We start from the raw sequence: 23,967 nt of genomic DNA on the forward strand, positions 1-23,967 counted from the left end.
TTGAGAAGTTTGGAAATAAAATTTTGCAAAAATTGTCTATTGTAATAAAATTTGAGAAAATTTTCTATGGAAATAAAATTTTGACAAAATTTTCTATGGAAATAAAATTTTGACAAAATTTTCTATGGAAATAAAATTTTGACAAATTTTTCTATAAAAATAAAATTCTTACAAAGTTTTCTATAGAAATAAAATTTTGACAAAATTTTCTATGGAAATAAAATTTTGACAAAATTTTCTATGGAAATAAAATTTTGCCAAAATTTTCTATGAAAATAAAATTGTGACAAAATTTTGAATGGAAATAAAATTTTGACAAAATTATCTATGGAAATAAAATTTTGACAAAATTTTCTGTGGAAAAAAATTTGACGAAATTTTCTATGGAAATAAAATTTTGACGAAATTTTCTATAGAAATAAAATTTTGCTAAATTTTCTTTGGAAATAAAATTTTGAGAAAATTTTCTATAGAAATAAAATTTTGACAAAATTTTCTATGGAAATAAAGTTTTAACAAAATTTTCTATGGAAATAAAATTTTGTAAAAATTGTCTATTGTACTAAAATTTTGAGAAAATTTTCTATGGAAATAAAATTTTGACAAAATTTTCTATGGAAATAAAATGTTGACAAAATTTTCTATGGAAATAAAATTTTGACAAATTTTTCAATAAAAATACAATTCTTATAAAGTTTTCTATAGAAATAAAATTTTGACAAAATTTTCTATAGAAATAAAATTTAGACAAAATTTTCTATGGAAATAAAATTTAGACAAAATTTTCTATGGAAATAAAATTTTGACAAAATTTTCTAAACACATAAAATTTTGAGAAGATTTTCTATGGAAATAAAATTTTGACAAAATTTTCTATAGAAATAAAATTTTGACAAAATTTTCTATAGAAATAAAATTTTGACAAAATTTTCTATGAAAATAAAATTTTGACAAAATTTTGAATGGAAATAAAATTTTGACAAAATTATCTATGGAAATAAAATTTTGAGAAAAATTTTTTTATGAACTAAAATGTTGAGAAATTTTTCTATAAAAATAAAATTTTGACAAAATTTTGTATGGAAATAAAATTTTGACAAAATTTCCTATTGAAATAAAATTTTGCAAAATAGACAAAATTTCCTCTATATTAATTTCTCTAAATGGCATCCCTATTAGCAACATGTTGCTAGCATTGGCTATTGCATCTAAACATAGCAGTAGATGTTTACCTCGATACCGAAACACTAAAGCAGGCCATTCGTACGATGGCCAAGCAATGAAGTTTAGTTACACGAAATACTTGCTGGTCGTCGGTTCGTGGCAACGACAGTTACGGTAGATAAGTTCGTACGAAACGAAATACGTTAACTCAAAACAATAAAATAACGAAAAAAGTAGAGATATATACGAATTGATTAATTATGGCCAAGAGCATATAGAAAAAAAAAATATTTATAAAAAAAGAATATAAAAACGAAAACAAAATGACGAATTGTAGATAAAGCAATTCTTGAGAATGATAATAAAAACAAAGTAGTGCAAAAAACCCCATTTAACTTCATCAGCCAAAAAGCCCAGAAAAATACAATAAGCCAAGTTAAGTTAAGAGAGTTACGAATTGCCTTAGAGTGAATATAATCACGTTCCTCGTCTGCTGCCATCAAGAAAAGTTTGTCCGTCTATCTGCGGCTTTTTACCTCGGCCATTGTTGTTATTGTGTCTGATTTGTTTTTGTTGTTGTTGTTATTATTGTGTTTGAGGAGTTGTTTACCAAAGAAACAAAAATTTTGTTTTTGGCAATTTTTTAAAATGAAAGGGGTCTGTGGGTACCCTTCTTACCTTGCCGTAAAAAAACTGAATGACTGACTACGGCAGGCTAGTTACTACTGCTGCTGCTGTGGATGCTGATATGCTGCGGCCAGCATTATTTTTTCAACTGGATTTTTAGTTTAGTGCGATTTTTTTTTTGGTCAATAAAAAAATCTGAGAAACGAATAAACAAAAAATAAAAGAAAACGAGAAATATGATTTAAATCGAAGACAATGTGATTTTATTTCCTATGTAGGCATTTTGTGATTTTAAAATTTTTTTAATCTTGAGAAAAAAGAGAAAATATGAAAATCATGGTGAAATGATATAAAAAATTATTTTTGTTTTTTTGGAATAAGAAAAAGTAAAAAGAAGGATCTACTTGAAAGTTCCAATTAAAAATTCCCAAAACAAAAAATACCCTCTGACCTAAAAAAACACAAAAAATATCGAGTTACTTTATTTATATTGTCCTGGATTAAATATATCTAAGGAACTCGATATAAAAAAATTAGAAAAAAATTTACAAATTTTATGTATGCAAAATAAATAAGCAAACCTCTCCTTAAAGCAAAATAAAAAAATTGAAATTTAAGAAATTTTTGCAAAAAAAAAAATCTCCACAAAATTTGCCAAAAAAATGTGCCTAAACAAAATTAATTTGGCTTTGAAATCAAATCTAATTTGCATTCATTTCCAAGAATTTTTGTCATAATACCCAAAGTATTTGTGCAAATATACCAAGAGAGAGAGAGAGAGAGAGAGAGAGAGTGAGAGAACGGTAGAGAAACTTAAGAAACAACCAAAGATTCGCAAGCCGAAAAAAAGTCATCATGTTGGATAAATCAAGTGGATATTGTTCTCTGGATTATGATGTACCAGTCACAAGACCGACAAAGATCAACAAGGTTTGTTTGAAACCAAATATAAAATGATAAAAAATACTAAAAAATAAAATTCTTATGTTTATATCTTATGAGCTCTCAAACCATAAAGTAACAAATTTAATTTTTTTTTATTTTTCAACAATTATTTGGAAATTCCCCAATCAGAAATACCGACAATTATAGAAAACGTTGAGTAATAATAAAAATTCTTATGTTTATATGTTATTAGCTCTCAAACCATAAAGAAACAAATTTAATTATTTTGTTTTTTAATTTTCAAAAATATTTTTATTTGTCAAAAAAAATATTTCTAGGGAAAATTTTGTCAAAATTTTATTTCTAGGGAAAATTTTGTCAAAATTTTATTTCTATAGAAAATGTTGTCAAAATTTTATTTCTATAGAACATTTTGTCAAACTTTTATTTCTATAGAAAATTTTGTCAAAATTTTATTTCTATAGAAAATTTTATCACAATTTTATGTCTATAGAAAATTTTGTCAAAATTTTATTTCTATAGAAAATTTTGTCTAAATTTTATTTCCATAGAAAATTTTGTCAAAATTTTATTCAATAGAAAATTTTGTCAAAATTTTATTTCTATAGAAAATTTTATCTCAATTTTGTGTTTATACAAAATTTTGTTAAAATTTCATTTCTATAGAAAATTTTGTCAAAATTTTATTTCTATAGAAAATTTTGTCCAAATTTTATTTCTATAGAAAATTTTGTCAAATTTTTATTTCTATAGAAAATTTTGTCTAAATTTTATTTCCATAGAAAATTTTGTCAAAATTTTATTCAATAGAAAATTTTGTCAAAATTTTATTTCTATAGAAAATTTTATCACAATTTTATGTTTATACAAAGTTTTGTTAAAATTTAATTTCTATAGAAAATTTTGTCAAAATTTTATTTCTATAGAAAATTTTGTCAAAATGTTATTTCTATAGAAAATTTTGTCAAAATTTTATTTCTATAGAAAATTTTGTCAAAATTTTATTTCTATAGAAAATTTTGTCAAAATTTTATTTCTATAGAAAATTTTGTCTAAATTTTATTTCTATAGAAAATTTTGTCTACATTTTATTTCCATAGAAAATTTTGTCAAAATTATATTTCTATAGAAAATTTTGTCAAAATTTTATTTGTATAGAAAATTTTGTCAAAATTTTATTTCTATAGAAAATTTTGTCAAAATTTTATTTCTATAGAAAATTTTATCACAATTTTATGTCAATAGAAAATTTTGTCAAAATTTTATTTCTATAGAAAATTTTGTCAAAATTTTATGTCTATAGAAAATTTTGTCAAAATTTTATTTCTATAGAAAATTTTGTCAAACTTTTATTTCTATAGAAAATTCCATCACAATTTCATATCTATAGAAAATTTTGTCAAAAATTTATTTCTTTAGAAAATTTTATCACAATTTCATGTCTATAGAAAATTTTGTCAAACTTTTATTTCTATAGAAAATTTTATCACAATTTCATATCTATAGAAAATTTTGTCAAAAATTTATTTCTATAGAAAATTTTGTCAAAATTTTATTTCTATAGAAAATTTTGTCACAATTTTATGTTTATAGAAAATTTTGTCAAAATTTTATTTCTATGGAAAATTTTATCACAATTTCATGTCTATAGAAAATTTTGTCAAAATTTTATTTCTATAGAAAATTTTGTCAACATTTTATCGCTACAGAAAAGTTTGTCAAAAATTTTTTATAGGAATAAAATTTTGACAAAATTTTCCAAAGAAATAAAATTTAATACTTTTTTTAATTTTAAAAAATATTTTTATTCGTAAAAAATTTTGCATATCTCCTTAAAATATCTCACAGCAAAAAATTCCAATATTCTTATTTGCATAACGTTTGCGTTAATTTAATACCAGCAGTTACTAATGAATGTGCCTACGTCTTTATAGGCTAGAATAAGGGTATATCTTATCACAAAGCAATAAAAATGCAGAAAAAAAACAAAAAAATATTTTTTTTCCATTGAATTAATTTGTGAGTCAGTCACATGTGTATTTATTTTAATAATTTTTGTTTGTTTTGTTGATACGCCATAGGTGTGTTATCGCAATTCCTTAGGTTTTATCTTTAATTTTAATCAGATAAGCTCGAAAGAATTTCTCAGCACCGATAATAAAAAAGTTATGCGAAAATATTTCTTAAATAAATACTATTGAGAAGTATGAAATGTTTGAAAAATTCCCACAAAAATTAAAGTGATAAACCCATATAGGGAGTTTTTAAAAACAAAACGAAAGAAAAATATTAAGTTTATTAAATTAAATATGAAAAAGTAAAGGGTTTCGAAAATCGATATGTGCAAAAATCAGAAATACAGTGAAACCTCTCAATTTTTGTCAACATTTTATATCTATAGACAATTTTTTCAAAATTGTATTTCTATTGAATATTTTATCAAAATTGTATTTCTATAGAAAATTTTGTCCAAAGATTTTTCTATAGAAAATTTTATCAAAATTTTATATCTATAGAACATTTTGGCAAAATTTTATTTCTATAAAAAATTTTGTAAAATTTTATATCTATAGAAAATTTTTGTCAACATTTTACATCTATTGAAAATGTTGCCAGATTTTTATTTCTTTGGAAAATTTTGTCAAAATTTTATAGGCATTAAAGTCTATAGAAAATTCTGTCAAAATTGTATTTCTATAGAAAATGTTATCAAAAATTTATTTCTATAGAAAATTTTCTCAAAATTTTATTTCTATAAAAATTTTTTGTCAAAATTGTATTTCTATTGCAAATTTTGTATTTCTATTGAATATTTTTCAAAATTGTATTTCTATAGAACATTTTATCAAAATTTTATATCTGTAGAAAATTTTATTAAAATTTTTTATCTATAGAAAATTATGGCAAAATTTTATTTCTATAAAAAATTTTGTAAAATTTTATATCTATAGAAAATTTTTGTCAACATTTTATATCTATTGAAAATGTTGTCAGATTTTTATTTCTTTGGAAAATTTTATCAAAACTTTATTTCTACAAAAAAATTTATTTCTATAAAAAATTTTGTAAAATTTTATTTCTATAAAAATATTTGTCAACATTTTATATCTATTGAACATTTTGTCAGATTTTTAATTCTTTGGAAAATGTTGTCAAAATTTAATGCCTATAGAAAATTTTGTCAAAATTGTATTTCTATAGAAAATTTTGTCCACATTTTATTTCTATAGAAAATTTTGTCAATATTTTATTTCTATAGAAAATTTTATCAAAACTTTATTTCTATAGAAAATTTTATCAAAATTTATTTCAATAAAAATTTTTGTCTACATTTTATATCTATTGAAAATTTTGTCAGATTTTTATTTCTTTGGAAATTTTTGTCAAAATTTAATGCCTATAGAAAATTTTGTCAAAATTGTATCTCTATAGAAAATTTTGTCCAAATTTTTTTCTATAGAAAATTTTGTCAAAATTTTATTTCTATAGAAAATTTTATCAAAACTTTATTTCTATAAAAAATTTTGTAAAATTTTATTTCTATAAAAATTTTTGTCAACATTTTATATCTATTGAACATTTTGTCAGATTTTTATTTCTTTAGAAAATGTTGTCAAAATTGTATCTCTATAGACAATTTTGTACAAATTTTATTTCTATAGAAAATTTTGTTAACATTTTATTTCTATAGAAAATTTTATCAAAACTTTATTTCTATAAAAAGAAAAAAATATTTCTATAAAAAATTTTGTAAAATTTTATTTCTATAAAAATTTTTGTCAACATTTTATATCTATTGAACATTTTTATATCTATTGAAAACTTTGTCAAAACTTAATGCCTATAGAAAATTTTGTCCAAATTTTATTTTTATAGAAAGTTTTGTCCATATTTAATTTCTATAGAAAATTTTATGCAAATTTTATTTGTATAGAAAATTTTGTCAAAAATTTATTTTGATAGAAAATTTTTTCAAAACTTTATTTCTATTAAAAATTTTCTCAAAATTTTATTTCTATAGAAAACTTTGTCAGAATTTTATATCTATAGAAAATTTTGTGAAAATTTTATTTCTATAGAAAATTTGGTAAAAGTTTTGAAGAAAATGTTGTCAAAACTTTTGTTTTATAGAACATTTTGTGAAAATTTTTGTTTTATAGAAAATTGTGTCAAAATTTTATTTCAATGGAAAATTTTGTGAAATTTTTATATCCATAGAAAATTTTGTCAAAATTTTATTTCCATAGAAAATTTTGTCAAAATTTTATTTCTATAGAAAATTTTGTCAAAATTTTATTTCTATAGAAAATTTTGTCAAAATTTTATTTCTATAGAAAGTTCTGTTAAAATTTTATTTCTATAGAAAATTTTGTCAAAATTTTATTTCTATAGAAAATTTTGTCAAAATTTTATTTCTATAGAAAATTTTCTCAAAATTTCTAAATTCTACTTATCTCTTAATTTTTATACCCTCCACCATAGGATGGGGGTATATAAACTTTGTCATTCCGTGTGTAACACAACGAAAAATTGCTTTACAACTCCATAAAGTATATATATTCTGGGTCGTGGTGGAATTCTGAGTCGATCTAAGCATGTCCGTCCGTCCGTCTGTTGAAATCACGCTAACTCCCGAACGAAAAAAGCTATCGACTTGAAACTTAGCACAAGTAGTTGTTATTGATGTAGGTCGGATGGTATTGCAAATGGACAATATCGGTTCACTTATACGTATAGCCCCCATATAAACGGACCCCCCAGATTTGGCTTGTGGAGCCTCTAAGAGAAGTAAATTTCATCCGATCTGTTTAAAAGTTGTTACGTGGTGTTGTTATATGGTCTCTAACAACCATGTCAGAATTGGTCCACATCGGTTCATAATTATATATAGCCCTTATATAAGCTGATCCCCAGATTTGGCTTGCGGAGCCTCTAACAGATGTAAATTTCATCCGATCTGACTGAAATTTGGTATTTGATGTTGATATATTGTCTGTAATAACCATGCAAAAATTGGTCCACATCGGTTCATAATTATATATAGCCCCCATATATAACTTGCGGAGCCTCTAAGTGAAGTAAATTTCATCCGATCCGGTTGAAATTGGGTACGTGGTGTTGGTATATGGTCTCTAACAACCATGCCAGAATTGGTCCATATCGGTCCATAATTATATATAGCCCCCATATAAACCGATCCCCAGGTTTGACATCCGGAGGCTCTTGAAGGAGCAAAATTCATCCGATCCGGTTGAAATTTGGTATATGATGTTAATATATTGTCTGTAATAACCATGCACAAATTGGTCCACATCGGTTCATAATTATATATAGCCCTCATATATGGCTTGCGGTGCCTCTAACAGAAGCAAATTTCATCCGATCCGGTTGAAATTTGGTACGTGGTGTTAGTATATGGTCTCTAACAGCCATGCCGGAATTGGTCCATATCGGTTCATAATTATATATAGCCCTTATATTAACTGGTCCCCAGATTTGACCTCCGGAGCCTCTTGGAGGAGCAAAATTCATCCGATCCGGTTGAAATTTGGTACGTGGTGTTGGTATATGGTCTCTAACAACCATGCAAAAATTGGTCCACATTGGTCCATAATTATATAGAGCCTCCATATAAACCGATCTCCAGATATGGCTTGCGGAGCCTCTAAGAGAAGCATATTTCATCCGATCTGGCTGAAATTTGGTATATGATGTTGATATATTGTCTCTAAGAACCATGTTAGAATTGGTCCATAATTATATTTAGCCCCGTATAAAGCGATCCCCAGATTTGGCTTGCGGAGCCTCGAAGAGAAGTATATTTCATCCGATCCGGTTGAAATTTGGTATGTGGTGTTAGTATATGGTCTCTAACAACCATGCCAAAATTGGTCCGTATCGATCCATAATATATATAGCTCCAAATAAACCGGTCCCAAACACAGAAAAATCACGATTGCCACTCGAGCCAAAAATAATCTAGCAAAATTTTATTGCCATAGTACATTTTGTCAAAATTTTATATTTCTATAGAAAATTTTGTCGAAATTTTATATTTCTATAGAAAATTTTGTCAAAATTTTATATATCTATAGAAAATTTTGTTGAAATTTTATATTTCTATAGAAAATTTTGTCAAAATTTTACGTCTTTAGGAAATTTTGTCAAAATATAATTTCTAAACAAAATTGTGTCAAAAATTTATTTCTATAGAAAATTTTGTCAAAATTTTAATTCTATAGAAAATTTTGTCAGAATTTTATTTCTGTAGAAAATTTTGCCAAAATTTTATTTCTATTGAAAATTTATGAAGCATTTCATAGTTGGAGAGGAATATTTTGCAAAATCTTCCAAACCATCAAGAATTCTACCAGACTACCAAACAGTAAAAAATCTGGCATTTTTGGTAGACTCGTGTTCATATAGCTCCCATATAAAGCGACCCCCATATTTCAATTCTGGCTCTATAATTACAGAACAAAAATTCATATCGGTTCGTAATTATTTCTTCCCTATATATACCGGCCAAGAACTGAATATATACGTATTTAATCGACCTTTCTTTTGTCTGCTATATATCCCGCATGGACTAACTTACAATTTAGAAGATGACGTTAAGAAGTTTTAAGATGCCTTGCCATCGGCCTCAACCCAAGTAATTTAAATGTGGATGACCGTCTTTAGTAGAAGTTTCTACGCAATCCATGGTGGAGGGTACATAAGATTCGGCCTGGCCTTATATACTTGTTAATAATTATCTCCCCTTCAACTCTTTCCGAAGTCTTTGTAAATGATATCTAAACATTTACTTTCTATAAGATGAATGCATTGTAGAAGGATATAAAATATTTGCCTTGATGCTATCTTTAAGGACCGCCATAGAGTAAGAGTGTTAATGATGATTTGGGATTATTTAAGACAAAATGCCAAGAGAAACCAATGACAATGATGATATTTTAAACCCCAGATCGAATTTCATGAATGTTTATTCATCATACAAAACGTTAGATGATATGCTTGAGTTGAGAATATGCGCCCAGCATGTGTGTGTGTGTGTGTGTGCAGACATTTTCGGAGAGATAACCAAAGCAATGAAGACACAGATATTGTATGATTGAATGGTCCATTGGCTACATCTGCTCCAATGTCAACAGCAAATCATATATTTTTGTTTGGTACAAACCATCCAGTTATCCTCACAGTAATTTATTTAGCCCCTTCATCACCAATCATTTTTGCTTCCATCCATCCATTCGTCTATTAACACATATGTACAAATCACTATGATATTTGAAATGAGTAGTACACATAAAGAAAAATGCAAAAAAAATTTGAGTCAACAAAAATTTTTCTATTTCATTTGGAAAATGAAATTGTTCATTAGTAGTATGACACGTTTCGTTACATATAATGAAAAAAATCATTACAATAATAAAAATTTTCATTGTATTTGTGTAACTGTTTGGTTGGCTCAATTGTAGTAGTAAACTTCACAAATATAAAGTTTTTTTTTTGAACAATTTACCAAAAAACTACCAAACAATAAAATCAAGAATATAATTTTTGAAAATTTTGTCAAAAATGTATTTCTATAGAAAATTTTGTCAAAATTTTACTTCTATGAAAAAATTTTATCAAAATTTTATGTCTATGAAAAAATTTTGTCATAATTTTATTTCTTTAGAAAATTTAGTCAAATATTTATTCTGATAGAAAATTGTGTCAAAATTTTATTTCTATAAAAAATTTTTGTCAAAACTTTATTTCTATAGAAAATTTTGTCAAAATTTTATGTCTATGAAAAAATTTTACCAAAATTTTATGTCTATGAAAACATTTTATCAAAATTTTATGTCTATGAAAAAATGTTGTCATAATTTAATTTCTTTAGAGAATTTAGTCCAAAACTTTATTTCTATAATTTTGTCAAAATTTTATTTCTATAAGAAAATTTTGTCACAATTGTATTTGTATAGAAACTTTTGTCAAAATTTTATATCTATGAAAAAATTTTGTCATAATTTTATATCTATGAAGAAATTTTGTCAAAATTTTATGTCTATGAAAAAATTTTGTCATAATTTTATTTCTTTAGGCAATTTAGTCAAAATGTTATTTCCATAAAAAAAATTTTCAAAATGTTATTTCTAAAAAAAAAAAATTTTGTCACAATTTTATGTCTATGAAAAAATTTTTTCAAAATTTTATTTCTATGAAAAAAATTGTCATAATTTAATTTTATTTCTATGAAAAAAATTGTCATAATTTAATTTTATTTCTATAAAAAAATTTTCAAAATTTTATTTCTATAAAACAAATTTTGTCAAAATTTTATTTCTATAGAAAATTTTGTCAAAATTTTACTTCTATGAAAAAATTTTATCAAAATTTTATGTCTATGAAAAAATTTTGTCATAATTTTATTTCTTTAGACAATGTAGTCAAATATTTATTCTGATAGAAAATTATGTCAAAATTTTATGTCTATGAAAAAATGTTGCCATAATTTTATTTCTTTGGAGAATTTAGTCAAAATTTTATTTCTATAAAAAAAATTTGTCAAAATTTTATTTCTATAAAAAAAATTTTGTCACAATTGTATTTGTATAGAAAATTTTGTCAAAATTTTATGTCTATGAAAAAATTTTGTCAAAATTTTATGTCTATGAAAAAATTTTGTCATAATTTTACGTCTATGAAAAAATTTTGTCATAATTTTATGTCTATGAATAATTTTTGTCATAATTTTATTTCTTTAAACAATTTAGTCAAATGTTTATTTCTATAAAATTTTTTTACAAAATTTTATTTCTATAAAAAAAAATTTGTCAACATTTTATTTCTATAGAAAATTTTGTCAAAATTTGATGCCTATGAAAAAATTTTGTCAAAATTTTATGTCTATGAAAAAATTTGCCATAATTTAATGTCTATGAAAAAATGTTGTCATAATTTTATTTCTTTAGACAATTTAGTCAAAATTTTATTTCTATAAAAAAAAAAATTGTCAAAAGTTTATTTCTATAAAAATTTGTCAAAATTGTATGTCTATGAAAAAATTTTGTCATAATTTTATTTCTTTACACAATTTAATCAAAAATTTATTCCTATAGAAAATGTTGTCAAAATTTTATTTCTATACATAATTTAATCAAAAATTTATTCCTATAGAAAATTTTGTTAAAATTTTATTTCTATAAAAAAATGTTTGTCATAATTTTATTTCTTTAGACAATTTAGTCAAAAATGTATTCCTATAGAAAATTTTGTCAAAATTTTATGTCTATGAAAAAATTTTGTCATAATTTTAAATCTATGAAGAAATTTTGTCAAAATTTTATGTCTATGAAAAAATTTTGTCAAAATTTTATTTCTATAAAACAAATTTTGTCAAAATTTTATTTCTATAGAAAATTTTGTCAAAATTTTACTTCTATGAAAAAATTTTATCAAAATTTTATGTCTATGAAAAAATTTTGTCATAATTTTATTTCTTTAGACAGTGTAGTCAAATATTTATTCTGATAGAAAATTATGTCAAAATTTTATGTCTATGAAAAAATGTTGCCATAATTTTATTTCTTTGGAGAATTTAGTCAAAATTTTATTTCTGTAAAAAAAATTTTTTCAAAATTTTATTTCTATAAAAAAAATTTTGTCACAATTGTATTTGTATAGAAAATTTTGTCAAAATTTTATGTCTATGAAAAAATTTTGTCAAAATTTTATGTCTATGAAAAAATTTTGTCATAATTTTATGTCTATGAAAAAATTTTGTCATAATTTTATGTCTATGAATAATTTTTGTCATAATTTTATTTCTTTAGGCAATTTAGTCAAATTTTTATTTCTATAAAATTTTTTTTCAAAATTTTATTTCTATAAAAAAAAATTTGTCAACATTTTATTTCTATAGAAAAATTTGTCAAAATTTGATGTCTATGAAAAAATTTTGTCAAAATTTTATGTCTATGAAAAAATTTTGTCATAATGTAATGTCTATGAAAAAATTTTATCATAATTTTACTTCTTTAGACAATTTAGTCAAAATTTTATTTCTATAAAAAAAAATTTGTCAAAAGTTTATTTCTATAAAAAAAATTTGTCAAAATTTTATGTCTATGAAAAAATTTTGTCATATGTTTATGTCTATGAAAAAATATTGTCAAAATTTTATGTCTATGAAAAAATTTGCCATAATTTAATGTCTATGAAAAAATGTTGTCACAATTTTATTTCTTTAGACAATTTAGTCAAAATTTTATTTCTATAAAAAAAAAATTGTCAAAAGTTTATTTCTATAAAAATTTGTCAAAATTGTATGTCTATGAAAAAATTTTGTCATAATTTTATTTCTTTACACAATTTAATCAAAAATTTATTCCTATAGAAAATGTTGTCAAAATTTTATTTCTATACACAATTTAATCAAAAATTTATTCCTATAGAAAATTTTGTCAAAATTTTATTTCTATAAAAAAATGTTTGTCATAATTTTATTTCTTTAGGCAATTTAGTCAAAAATGTATTCCTATAGAAAATTTTGTCAAAATTTTATGTCTATGAAAAAATTTTGTCATAATTTTATGTCTATGAAAAAATTTTGTCAAAATTTTATTTCTTTAGACAATTTAGTCAAAATGTTATTTTTATAAAAAAATTTTGCCTAAATTTTACTTCTGTAAAAAAATTTCTACAGAAAATTTTGTCAAAATTTTATGTCTATGAAAAAATTTTGTCATAATTTTATGTCTATTAAAAAATTTTGTCATAATTTTATTTCTTTAGACAATTTAGTCAAAAGTTTATTTCTATAGAAATTTTGTCAAAATTTTATGTCTATAAAAAAATTTTGTCAAAATTTTATTTCTACAAAAAAGTTTTGTAAAAATTTTATGTCTATGAAAAAATTTTGTCATAATTTTATGTCTATGAAAAAATTTTTTCATAATTTTATTTCTTTAGACAATTTAGTCAAAAATTTATTCCTATAGAAAATTTTGTCAAAATTTTATTTCTACACAAAAAATTGTAAAAATTTTATTTCTATAAAAAAAATTGTCAAAATATTATTTCTATAAAAAAAATTGTCAAAATATTATTTCTATAAAAAAAAATTGTCAAAATTTTATTTCTATAAAAAAATGTTGTCAAAATTTTATTTCTACAGTGAGTTAGAACAAAAATGATCGGGATTACTTGTCACAGAGGTCAGCTGAAAATTTGCACCTTCGATTGGCCACCAGAAATCAGGCGCCGCCGGTGGTAATGGACATTTCGCGTCAACCAAGAATGGCTTAAAAAAGTAAGCTTCTCGGTTAATTTTTACCGCACAATGGCTGCTAAAATCTTCGGATCTCAATGCGTGGATCTTTTGGGCCTAGGGCTTTTTGAAGAAAAAGGTTGTCACTAAAAGAGTCACTCACCTCAAGATGATATGGCATTGTGGGCACATTTGAGGCCATAATTCGTATGAAAGAAATTTTTTTTACAAAAAAAAAACTACAAAAACTCTTCATATTTAAGACAGTTTTACTACTTTTATTATTTTCTGCTCCTCCATGCATTCCATTTTAATTTAATTCAAAAAAAAAAATCCCTTATTATTGAAAGTTCAATGAAGTCAATGACTTGCTCGATTATTCTCTTTGAATTGCCTCAGAACATATCTAGGAAATCAGATTTTGCAAAAAATTCCACATTTCATATGGAACCAATTTTTTAACGAAATTTATGGCATCCAATGAACTAATGTTTATTAGATCAATTACGGAAATCTCTTCATCTTCACCACATCACTCACTAGCTGGCTGGTTGGTTGGCTGTCTGACTGACTAATCCCTTTCAATTTTACACCATTCTGGTTGGCGGTCAGAGAAATACAAGCAAACCAAAAAAAAAAAACAAAAACGAAGCCTGACATTTCCCAATGGGGGCCTATATAGCCTTGGCTGTCGCTGTGATTTCTGACAAGATTAATCATCATCTTTTGATGTCTGTTGGCAGAGATCGAGAGATGTGGATGGATGCGCCCATGGATCATTTGATGGCATCACTCCCAGTCTACTGCTGACAGAGTTTAATGCATCCGACTAATAGTGTGTAATTGAGGAATTGTTCCCATTGACCATTCGGTGAAAAAACAAGCATCCCAAGCAGGAGGTCCACTCAGTCTAATGGCTGTAATAATAGACCAAAGACCAGGAAAGAATAAAATCCCAAAGAAATGGACTATGTGGATAGATGAATATCGACGCTTGGATGACTGGCTAGCATTAGGCCAGTGATCTGCATACTCCAAGTGCAAATGAATGTCTGCAGTAAGTGGTTCTGGCACTTTTCCATTCACCAGCTAATGTTCTCGCTATCCATCGGGGTGATATACGCACACATGGTTGCTCATATAGTTCGTTGAACGATGGTCAACAAATAAAAAAAAACACAAGAAAATCTTTATGTGGCCATAAAAATGGGAAAGACAAGAGCACATCACTTTTATGGCATATGACTGAGTTAGCCACTGATCATTGGGAGGCAGCATTACCATTATCATCTTGAAAAGGAATTACAGCATTTTGCTAGCGCTCTATAATTTTCTCCATACACTGGTGGTCTTTGCTCTTTTGTAAGAAGGCCTTCAATTACCTTGCTGTGACGTATGAATAGGTAAGGCTAGGCAATGTAGACACATAGTCAACCAAGGGAAAATCGTCTTGTCTAGCTTATTTGCTTCCAAAAGAATGGTTATCTATTTGACCAGAGAGTTAGGAAAAACTTGTCATAGATAAATTTCAAATTTTCTATAACATATTTATTTATTATGAAAAACAAGTAAGGAAAGTCTAAAGTCGTGCGGGGCCGACTATATTATACCCTGCATCACTTTGAAGATCTAAATTTTCGATACCATATCACATCCGTCAAATGTGTTGGGTGCTATTATAAAGGTTTGTCCCAAATACATACATTTAAATATCACTCGATGTGGACAGAATTCGATAGACTTTTACAAAATCTATAGACTCAAAATTTAAGTTGGCCAAACATTTAAATCTAAAGCAATTTTAAGGAAACTTCGCAAAAGTTTATTTATGATTTATCGCTCGATATATATGTATTACAATTTTAGGAAAATTAAAGTAATTTTTACAACTTTTTGACTAAGCAGTGGCGATTTATTAAGGAAAATGTTGGTATTTTGACAATTTTTGTCGAAATCAGAAAAACATATATATGGGAGCTATATCTAAATCTGAACCGATTTCAATCAAATTTGGCACACATGACTATATTACTAATTGTACTCCTAGTGCAAAATTTCAAGCAAATTGGGCCAAAACTCTGGCTTCTGGGGCCATATAAGTCCATATCGGGCGAAAAATATATATGGAAGCTATATCTAAATCTGAACCTATTTCAATCAAATTTGGCACACATGACTATACTACCAATTTGACTCCTTGTGCAAAATTTCAAGCTAATCGGGATAAAACTCTGGCTTCTGGGTTCATATAAGAGCATATCGGGCGAAAGATATATATGCTATATCTAAATCCCAATCGATTTCAACCAAATTTTGCGCACTTGACTATACGACTAAATTTTATGTTTGTACAAAATTTCAAGCAAATCGGTATAAAACTCTGGCTGCTGGGTCCATATTAGTGTATAATGGGCGAAAGATATATATGGGAGCTATATCTAAATCTGAACCGATTTCTTCCAAAATCAATAGGGTTCTATTCTGACCCAAATTAGGAACATGTGCCAAATTTGAAGGCGATTGGACTTAAATTGCGACATGGACTTTGATCACAAAAATGTGTTCACAGACAGACGGACGGACGGACATGGTTATATCGACTCAGGGACCCACCCTGAGCATTATTGCCAAAGACACCATGTGACTATCTCGTCTCCTTCTGGGTGTTACAAACATATGCACTAACTTATAATACCCTGTTCCACAGTGTGGCGCAGGGTATAATAATTTTACATTTTTATTTTATTTTTAAAGAAAATTATGTCAAAATTTTATTTCTACTGAAAATTTTGTCAAAATTGTATTTCTATAAAAAATTTTGTCAAAATGTTTTTTCTATATAAAAATTTGGCAACATTTTATTTCTATAGAAAATTTTTGAAAATTATATTTCTATAGAAAATTTTGTCAAAATTTTATTTCTATAGAAAATTTTGTAATTATACCCTGCATATGCATATGTTTGCAACACCCAGAAGGAGACGAGATAGACACATGGTGTCTTTGGCAAAAATGCTCAGGGTGGGCTCCTGAGTCGATATAGCCATGTCCGCCTGTCCGTGAACACACATACACACACACACATATATATATATATATATATATATATATATATATATATATATATATATATATATATATATATATATATATATATATATATATATATATATATATATATATATATATATATATATATATATATATATATATATATATATATATATATATATATATATATATATATATATATATATATTTATTTCGCCCGATATGGACTCATATAACCCAGAAGCCAGAGATTTACCCCAATTTGCTTAAAATTTTGCACAAGAAGAACAATTAGTACTATAGTCAAGTGTGCCAAATTTTATTGAAATCGGTTCAGATTTAGATATAGCTCCCATATATATCGTTCGCCCGATTTACACTCATATGACCACAGAGGCCAATCTTTTACTCCGACTTAATTCAAATTTTGCACAGAGAGTAAAATTAGCATTGTAGCTATGCGTGCCAAATTTAGTTGAAATCGGTTCAGATTTAGATATATCTCCCATATATAGCTTTCGCCCGATTTACACTCATATGACCACAGAGGCCAATTTTTAACTCCGATTTAGTTGAAATTTTGCACAGGGAGTAGAATTAGCATGCTTAGTCGAAAAGTATTAAAAATGACACTAATTTTCCTAAACTTGTAATACATATATATCGAGCGATAAATCATAAATAAACTTTTGCCAAGTTTCCTTAAAATTGCTTCAGATTTAAATGTTCCCCATATTTTTTTACAAAAATTGTGTTCCACCTTAGTGCATTAGCCAACTTAAATTTTGAGTCTATAGATTTTGTAAAAGTCTATCAAATTCTATCCAAATCGAGTGATATTTAAATGTATGTATTTGGGACAAACCTTTATATATAGCACCCAACACATTTGACGGATGTTATATGGTATCGAAAATTTAGATCTACAAAGTGGTGCAGGGTATAATATAGTTGGCCCCGTCCGCCTTTAGACTTTCCTTACTTGTTTTAGTGTATATACGATTTGGCCTGGCCGCATATACTTATTTTCTTTGATTCAAAGGGATAAACCGATTTATGTATGAAGTACACGCAAAGAAAAAAAACGTTTGGAAAACGTGTACCGAAAACGTTTTTCTTTTGTTAGAGTTTTTTGAATTGCTTCGAAAATTTTAAACTTTTATCACCAAAAAAATTCGTTTGTTACAAAATTTTTATTTTTTCAATAAAAAAAGTTATTTTTGAAACAACAACACAGTCCATTTCGTTTATATCAAATACTGTTCTTTTCTGACTTTAGGCCTTTAATAAGACACATTTTACAGTTCAAAATTTAATATATTTCAATGTTATGTTGAACATTTTTTTCGGAATCTTCCGAACATATCTGGAATATATGTAAAAAAAAAAACTTTGGTCGAAGCAGGTCGACCAAAGGTCAACCCCTTGGCATGCAAGTCGGACGTAGCAACCACTGCTCCACGGTGCCAAACTAAATGTTTGTTTCTGTTAAATAAACTTTGTTTATTCGTTTCGTGGGCGCCGCAAGCTATGCTATATAAATATAACTTATATGGATATTTATCTATTGATGACCATAACAGGTACATAGCTCAGTGGATAGTGTGTTGGCTTACAAAGTGCATTGTCCGCGGTTCGATTCTCCGTCCAGGCGAAAGGTACAAAAATTTTAAATATTTATAAAATCGTATAATTTCTTCTACATTGTTGGTATTACAGGAAAAGGTGTTAAGGACTAAAAAACCTCTTGGATGTGAGAAAGATGTGAGGGAAACTGCAATTAGCAAGAAAACAATGTTTTTTTGAGTTTGTCTCTATGAAATTGTTTTTACATCCTGGAAAAGAATAAACGTTTATCACAAAAAGTATGTACTTTTCTTCCAAATACACTTCCTTACAGCGAAAAGCAAATGAGAAACGAACTTTCTTCGTCTAAAATTTCGTTTGGGAGGCAAGAATTATTTTTTTGCGTGTAGAACAAAATTGATTAAAGCTCATGCACATTACACTTCCAAAATCCACTTCATCAAGATTGTCATTTGGCTTAAAAAAGGATTTTAAATCCGCTCTTAGTAGATTTCGAGCCTAATGTGATTAGTTGATTTTTTTTTTTTAATCATTGCTTCTGGTATTATTGTGTGTGAGATCAATATTACGATGCGTTACAAACACAATAACCATGTTAGTATGCATTCTATGGTAGTGGGTATAATGATATATAATCTTGATCAAATGGACAATGAAATCCAATGAAACACTTAATATTTTATCAAAGGGATTTGTAGAGAAGAAAAAAAAGCAAAATGAATAAGAAAATATGTGTTTTTTGGTTTCACAATAGTTATAAATTATAGGGGTAACACCGTTTCCAAGTAAAGCCCAAAATCCAATACTAAATGTGTTATAAGGGAATTAGTACACAAGCCACTAGAGGTCATTAAATTTTTGGATAAATTTATCATAAATTTCTAAAATGCTGGTTACTCAGAAAAGCCTTAACTAAATTGACTGTCTAGTTAAGGGATTTTATCACTGCCCTTGGAAATGAATTGAACAAATAAAAGGGAATTAGTATCATATTACATGGATTTATTGGGTAAACATTTTTGACAAAAAAAAACTTTCCCTTCTTGTTTTTATTGCTCTTAGAGGGTACTTTAAGATTCTATTTAAAAAAAATTAAATTCCATTCTAAGCGATAAGATATCATGGTTTTTTTTATATTCCAAAAAAACTAAATGAAGCCTTGGGTTATCACAATCCCTAATTACGGGGGAATTTAATCTCTATTAGCCGGAATTGATAAATTTCACTTTATCATGAAAAATGAGAAAAATTGTTCTTCTAATTGATTTTACCCCCCCCCCCCCCCATTTGAAATATGACCACTGTTATTTTCTTCTTCCCTAGTTATTTTGAGGTTTTTGTGGTAGCTTTCCTTCTGACATTGGTGTTATAAGATCTCCTCAAACTTACCTCAGACCAAAGAAAGAAAAGAAAGGGGAACGAAGGAAAGCAGTAATCCAAGAAGTTTAGTTGGCGTTTGCACTGACATAAGTGTTTCCTTTGATGTTCATGCAAAGAAGAAATGCATTCATTTAGAGGCACATTAAAGCATCAACTATCAGAGATGTGTCACTCACTCCGTTGGTGTTGAGGAGGAAGTTGGTAATTGATATAAATTGTTTGCTTTTGGTTTTTTTCTTCTTCTTTTTTTTCAATTGGCATTTCACAAAAAGCCACAGCATTTCCCCCTTTCTGGAGGTTTTTTTGTATAACACTTAACAAAATTTTGACCTTAAGCAGGTATGCTACAGGTAAAAGCGAAAAAGAAAACAATTAAAAAATATATTTTTTTTATTACAGAAAATTTAATAAAATGTATATTTCATCGATTTTTTTCTATAGAAAATCTTGTCAAAAATTTTTCTTTTGAAAATGTTGAAAAAAAATCAAATAAAATTTTGACAAAATTTTCTATAGAAATAAAATTTTGACAAAATTTTCTATAGAAATAAAGTTTTAACAAATTTTCCATAGAAATAAAATTATGTTAAATTTTTCTATAGAAATAAAATTTTAACAAAATTTTCTATAGAAATAAAATTTTGACAAAAAGAAATACAATTTTAACAAAATTTTCTTTAGAAATAAAATTTTGACAATATTTTCTATAGAAATAAAATTTTGAGAAAATTTTCTATAGAAATAAAATTTTGAGAAAATTTTCTATAGAAATAAAATTTTGATAAAATTTTCTATATATATAAAATTTTGACAAAATTTTCTCTAGAAATAAAATTTTGATAAAATTTTCTATAGAAATAAAATTTTGACTAAATTTTCTCTAGAAATAAAATTTTGACAACATTTTCTATAGAAATAAAATTTTGAGAAAATTCTCTATAGAAATAAAAATTTAACAAAATTTTCTATAGAAATAAAATGTTGACAACATTTTCTATAGAAATATAATTTTGACAAAATTTTCAATATAAATAAAATGTTGACAAAATCTTTTATAGAAATAAAATTTAGAGAAAATTTTCTATATGAATAAAATTTTGACAAAATTTTCTATAGAAATAAAATTTTGACAACATTTGCTATAAAAATAAAATTTTGACAAAACTTTCCATAGAAATAAAATTTTGATAAAATTTTCTCTAGAAATAAAATTTTGGGAAAATTTTCTATAGAAATAAAATTTTGACAAAATTTTCTATAGAAATAAAACGTTGATAAAATTTTCTATAGAAATAAAATTTTGACAAAAATTTCTATAGAAATAAAATGTTGATAAAACTTTCTATTGAAATAAAATTTTGACAAAATTTTCTATAGAAATAAAATTTTGAGAAAATTCTCTATAGAAATAAAATGTTGACAAAATTTTCTATAGAAATAAAATTTTGACAACATTTTCTATAGAAATAAAATTTTGACAAAATTTTCCATAGAAATAAAATGTTGACAAAATCTTCTATAGAAATAAAATTAAGAGAAATTTTTCTATATGAATAACATTTTGACAAATTTTTCTACAGAAATAAAATTTTGACAAAATTTTCTATAGAAATAAAATTTTGACAACATTTTCTATAAAAATAAAATTTTGACAAAACTTTCCATAGAAATAAAATTTTGATAAAATTTTCTATAGAAATAAAATTTTGACAAAATTTCCCATAGAAATAAAATTTTGACATAATTTTCTATATATATAAAATTTTGACAAAATTTTCTATAGAAATAAAATTTTGATAAAATTTTCTATAGAAATAAAATTTTGACAAAATTTTCTATAGAAATAAAATTTTGACAAAATTTTCTATAGAAATAAAATTTTGACAAAATTTTCTATAGAAATAAAATGTTGACAATATTTTCTATAGAAATAAAGTTTTGACAATATTTTCGATAGAAATAAAATTTTGACAAAATTTCCCATAGAAATAAAATTTTGACAAATTTTCCATAGAAATAAAATTTTGACAAAATTTTCTATAGAAATAAAATTTTGACAAAATTTTCTATAGAAATAAAATTTTGACAACATTTTCTATAAAAATAAAATTTTGACAAAACTTTCCATAGAAATAAAATGTTGATAAAATTTTCTATAGAAATAAAATTTTGACAAAATTTCCTATAGAAATAAAATTTTGACAACATTTTCTATAAAAATAAAATTTTGACAAAACTTTCCATAGAAATAAAATTTTGATAAAATTTTCTATAGAAATAAAATTTTGACAAAATTTCCCATAGAAATAAAATTTTGACAACATTTTCTATAAAAATAAAATTTTGACAAAATTTCCCATAGAAATAAAATTTTGACAAAATGTTCTATATATATAAAATTTTGACAAAATTTTCTATAGAAATAAAATTTTGATAAAATTTTCTATAGAAATAAAATTTTAACAAAATTTTCTATAGAAATAAAATGTTGACAATATTTTCTATAGAAATAAAGTTTTGACAATATTTTCTATACAAATAAAATTTTGACAAAATTTCCCATAGAAATAAAATTTAGACAAATTTTCCATAGAAATAAAATTTTGACAAAATTTTCTATAGAAATAAAATTTTGACAAAATTTTCTATAGAAATAAAATGTTGACAATATTTTCTATAGAAATAAAGTTTTGACAATATTTTCTATACAAATAAAATTTTGACAAAATTTCCCATAGAAATAAAATTTAGACAAATTTTCCATAGAAATAAAATTTTGACAAAATTTTCTATAGAAATAAAATTTTAACAAAATTTTCTATAGAAATAACATTTTGACAAAAAGAAATACAATTTTGATAAAATTTTCTATAGAAATAAAGTTTTGCCAAAATTTTCTGTAGAAATAAAATTTTGAGAAAATTTTCCATAGAACTAAAGTTTTGACAAAATTTTCTATAGAAATTAAATTTTTACAACATAGAAATAAAATTTTGACAAAATTTTCTATAGAAATAAAATTTTGACAAAATTTTCTATAGAAATAAAATTGTGACAAAATTTTCAATAGAAATAAAATTGTGACAAAATTTTCAATAGAATTAAAATTTTGACAAAATTTTCAATAGAATTAAAATTTTGAGAAAATTTTCTGTAGAAATAAAATTTTTACAAAATTTTTTATAGAAATAAAATTTTTACAACATTTTCTATGGAAATAAAATTTTGACAAAATTTTCTATAGAAATAAAATTTTGAAACCATTTTCTATAGAAATAAAATTTTGACAAAATTTTCTATATGAATAAAATTTTGACAAAATTTTCTATATGAATAAAGTTTCACAAAATTTTTTATAGAAATAAAATTTTGACAAAATTTTCTATAACAATTTTTATTTTTTCTGTAGAATATTTGCTTGGATCTTTTTTTCTATATATTCTTTCTATATTTAGACAAAAAATTTCAATTTTTTTTTCCAAGAAATGTGTTTTGGCTCAGAATACATCCCTATTGATTTTGGAAGAAATCGGTTCAGATTTAGATATAGCTCCCATATATATCTTTCGCCCGATATGGACTAATACGGTCCCAGAAGCCAGAGTTTTAACCCAATTTGGTTGAAATTTTGCACTAGGAGTACAATTAGTTGTTTAGTCAAGTGTGCCAAATTTTATTGAAATCGGTTCAGATTTAGACATAGCTTCCATATATATTTTTCGCCCGATATGGACTTATATGGCCCCAGAAGCCAGAGTTTTGGCCCAATTTGGTTGAAATTTTGCCCTAGGAGTACAATTAGTAATACAGTCATGTGTGCCAAATTTGATTGAAATCGGTTCAGATTTAGATATAGCTCCCATATATAACTTTCGCCCGATATGGACTAATATGGTCCTAGAAGCCAGAGTTTTGGCCCAATTTGGTTGAAATTTTGCACAAGGAGTACAATTAGCAGTTTAATCAAGTGTGCTACATTTTATTGAAAT

General features: G+C 24.8%; 1 protein-coding gene across 1 annotated transcript in view; it reads left to right on the top strand.

Moving 5' to 3' along the window:
• The first annotated feature begins 1,294 nt into the window (after positions 1 to 1,294).
• p130CAS (Serine_rich_CAS and FAT-like_CAS_C domain-containing protein p130CAS) overlaps positions 1,295 to 23,967 on the top strand; it is a 137,851-nt gene continuing 115,178 nt past the window's right edge. The window contains exon 1 of the mRNA XM_075304704.1: positions 1,295 to 2,721. Coding sequence (XP_075160819.1) covers positions 2,647 to 2,721 — 75 coding nt within the window. The 5' untranslated portion in view covers positions 1,295 to 2,646. The remainder of the gene's footprint in view (positions 2,722 to 23,967) is intronic.

The sequence above is a fragment of the Haematobia irritans genome, chromosome 4, assembly GCF_050003625.1.
Source record: "Haematobia irritans isolate KBUSLIRL chromosome 4, ASM5000362v1, whole genome shotgun sequence".
Taxonomy (NCBI): Eukaryota; Metazoa; Arthropoda; class Insecta; order Diptera; family Muscidae; genus Haematobia; species Haematobia irritans.